The sequence below is a fragment of the Camelina sativa genome, chromosome 5 (genome assembly GCF_000633955.1).
Source record: "Camelina sativa cultivar DH55 chromosome 5, Cs, whole genome shotgun sequence".
NCBI lineage: Eukaryota > Viridiplantae > Streptophyta > Magnoliopsida > Brassicales > Brassicaceae > Camelina > Camelina sativa.
In genome coordinates, this window is record NC_025689.1 from 9,355,505 (window position 1) to 9,358,675 (window position 3,171).

At 42.2% G+C, this 3,171-nt stretch overlaps 2 protein-coding genes across 2 annotated transcripts; both read left to right on the plus strand.

Annotated features, from left to right (window-relative positions):
- On the plus strand, positions 831-1,961 carry LOC104789057 (probable LRR receptor-like serine/threonine-protein kinase At3g47570). The gene has a single exon (XM_010514809.1). It carries the CDS (start codon positions 831-833, stop codon positions 1,959-1,961), a length of 1,131 nt encoding a protein of 376 aa, XP_010513111.1.
- On the plus strand, positions 1,942-3,171 carry LOC109133077 (receptor-like protein 12). Its single transcript, XM_019245800.1, has one exon. The coding sequence runs from the start codon at positions 1,972-1,974 to the stop codon at positions 3,010-3,012; it is 1,041 nt and encodes a 346-aa protein (XP_019101345.1). The 5' UTR covers positions 1,942-1,971; the 3' UTR covers positions 3,013-3,171.

Sequence of the window (3,171 nt, forward strand, 5' to 3'; positions counted from 1 at the left end):
GTTGTTCTCCAATGCAAAACTAAATATCTTTATTTATACCCATCTTCTCCCTCACTTTTATTCAACCAAAAGCATTCTTCTTAATAAGGTTTCATGATGACGACCATGTCGGAATCACTTTTGCGTTTGCATTTTCTCTTCCTAGTCTTACTCTGTTGTGTCTCCCCTTCAAGCTTCTTCACTTTAAAAAATCCTGTTGTTGGCCTTGTTTCATGTCACCACCACAAGGTTCAAGCCTTCACGCAGTTCATGAACGAGTTTGACACCCGTGGTTGCAACCACAGTGACTCTTTTAATGGTGCGATAAATCGACGGGTGCGGTCACGAAGCTACAGCTCAGGGATTGTCTCAGTGGAACTCTGAAGCTAAACAGTAGCCTCTTTGGGTTTCATCACCTCCGTTATCTTGATCTCTCTCAAAACAAATTCACCTCCGCTAAACTCCATTCCGAGTTTGGCAATCTCAACAAATTAGAGGTTTTATCTCTTTCCTTTACTGGCTTCCGTGGCCAAGTTCCTTCCTCATTTAATAACCTAAGCATGCTTTCCATTTTAGACCTTTCCCATAACGACCTCACTGGTAGTTTTCCACTTGTACGAAACCTAAGAAAGCTCTCCTATTTAGACCTTTCCTATAATCACTTGTCTGGAAAACTGGATTCCAAGAATAGCCTCTTTGGGCTGCACCACCTTCGTTACCTTGATATCGGTTTCAACAACTTCAGGTCCTCACTCCCTTCTGAATTTGGCAATCTCAACAAATTAGAGGTCTTTACTCTTACCTCTAATGGCTTCCATGGCCAAGTTCCTTCCTCATTTAGTAACCTAAAGATGCTTTCCATTTTAGACCTTTCCCATAATGATCTCACTGGTAGTTTTCCACTTGTACGAAACCTAAGAAACCTTTCCTATAATCACTTGTCTGGAAAAGTGGATTCCAAGAATAGCCTCTTTGGGCTGCACCACCTTCGTTACCTTGATCTCGGTTTCAACAACTTCAGTTCCTCATTCCCTTCCGAATTTGGCAATCTCAACAAATTAGAGGTCTTTGATCTTACCTCTAATGGCTTTTCTGGTAGAATTTTCCCCACAATTAGTAATTTGACCCGGTTAACTGAGTTGCGCCTTTACCTAAATAAGTTCACTGGTAGTTTCCCACCTGTACAAAATCTAACTAAGCTCTCCACTCTAGCACTTGGTTATAATCAATTCACTGGGACCATTCCTTCGTACCTCCTCACTTTGCCTCTCTTATCAGTTCTTGATTTGCGCGATAATCATCTCTCTGGTTCAATTGAAGTTTCTTCAAACACCTCTACCTTATGTAGGCTTGAGTTAATGTACCTAGGGGTTAACCAATTTGAAGGAAAAATCCTAGAGCCTATCTCAAAGCTCATCAACCTGAGACACCTTGACGCCTCTTTCCTAAAGACGAGCTACCCAATTGAATTAAAGTTGTCCTCTCTCAAATCTTTGGTGTACCTCGATCTTTCTGGTAACAATATATCACCAGCCAGTTTAAGTTCAGATTCAAGCATCCCGTTGACCATGGAATATTTGCTCTTGGCGTCCTGCGGCATCAGGGAGCTCCCAACCAGCTTAAGAACCCTTGAGAATTTGGAGTATATACAATTATCCCACAATCTAATGAAAGGGAAAATCGCAGAGTGGTTATGGAGCCTTCCTCGTCTAGGCACAGTGTATGTTAGAAATAATTCCTTCAGCGGTTTGGAAGGTTCGGCGGAAGTTTTTGTAAATTCATCATTGCGGGTACTACTTCTGGATATAAACAATTTTGAAGGAGCACTTCCTGATCTACCACTCTCTATCAAAACCTTCTCTGCAAAGTCTAATAGTTTCGACGGAGAGATACCTCTTTCAATCTGCAACGTTAGGTCTCTCGCTGCTCTTGATATATCCTACAACAACTTCAGTGGGTTCGATTCCTCAATGTTTGAGTAATTTGACAATTATGAGTCTTCGAGAGAACAATTTCGACGGAAGTATTCCTGACACTCTCTGTACCAGTGCCTCTCTACTGATACTCGATGTTAGCTATAATCGATTAACAGGGAGGCTTCCAAGGTCTCTTGTAAATTGCTCATCTCTAAAGCTTCTAAGCGTTGTAAACAACAGAATCCAAGACACGTTCCCTTTCTGGCTTAAGGCTTTACCGAATTTGCAAGTCCTTACCCTTCGCTCGAATCAATTTTACGGTCCGATATCTCCCCCTCATCAAGGTCCTCTTGGGTTCCCAGAGCTGCGGATATTTGAGATAGCTGACAATAAGTTTACTGGAAGCTTGCCACCAAACTACTTTGTGAACTGGAAAACATCATCAGAATATGAGGGTTTATATATGGTATACCACGACCAGCGATACGATGAAATCGGCTATAGTTACAGGATAATAGTAGACTTGCATTACAAAGGGTTATCCATGGAGCAACAGCTGGTCCTCACTGCCTACAGCGCCATTGATTTTTCTGGGAATAGACTTGAAGGAGAGATTCCTGAATCCATTGGTCTTTTGAAGGCACTGATTGCACTCAACTTATCAAACAACGCTTTCACAGGCCATATTCCTCTGTCTTTTGCAAATCTTAAGGAGCTCGAGTCACTAGACGTGTCAAGAAACCAACTCTCAGGGACTATTCCTAATGGACTCGGGGGCCTTTCGTTTTTGGAGTACATAAATGTGTCTCATAACCAACTCAGAGGAGCAATACCACAAGGACCACAAATCATGGGGCAACCTGAATCCTCCTTTGAAGGAAATGCTGGTCTTTGTGGTCTTCCTTTGGAGGAGACTTGCTATGGGAGTCATACGCCACCAACACAGCAGCCTAAAGAAGAAAACGAGGACGAGGAACAAGTGTTGAGCTGGAAAGCGGTGGCCATAGGATATGGATCTGGAGTGTTGGTTGGATTGGCAGTAGCACAACTTATTGTTTCATACAAGCCGGAGTGGCTCGCCAAGATAATGTGTCTGAATAAACGCAAAAACCGCTAGGACTGCTTGGGTTGGAGTTTTTTACTTTTCGGATGTCTGTCAAGTTTTTTGTTGGTCTTGTATTGAAGTTTCCTCTGTGTTTTTTGTATCTTGTAACTGATGCTTTCATCTATTTGTTTTTCTATTAAGTAAGAATGGTGAATTCTATGTACCGGTGTG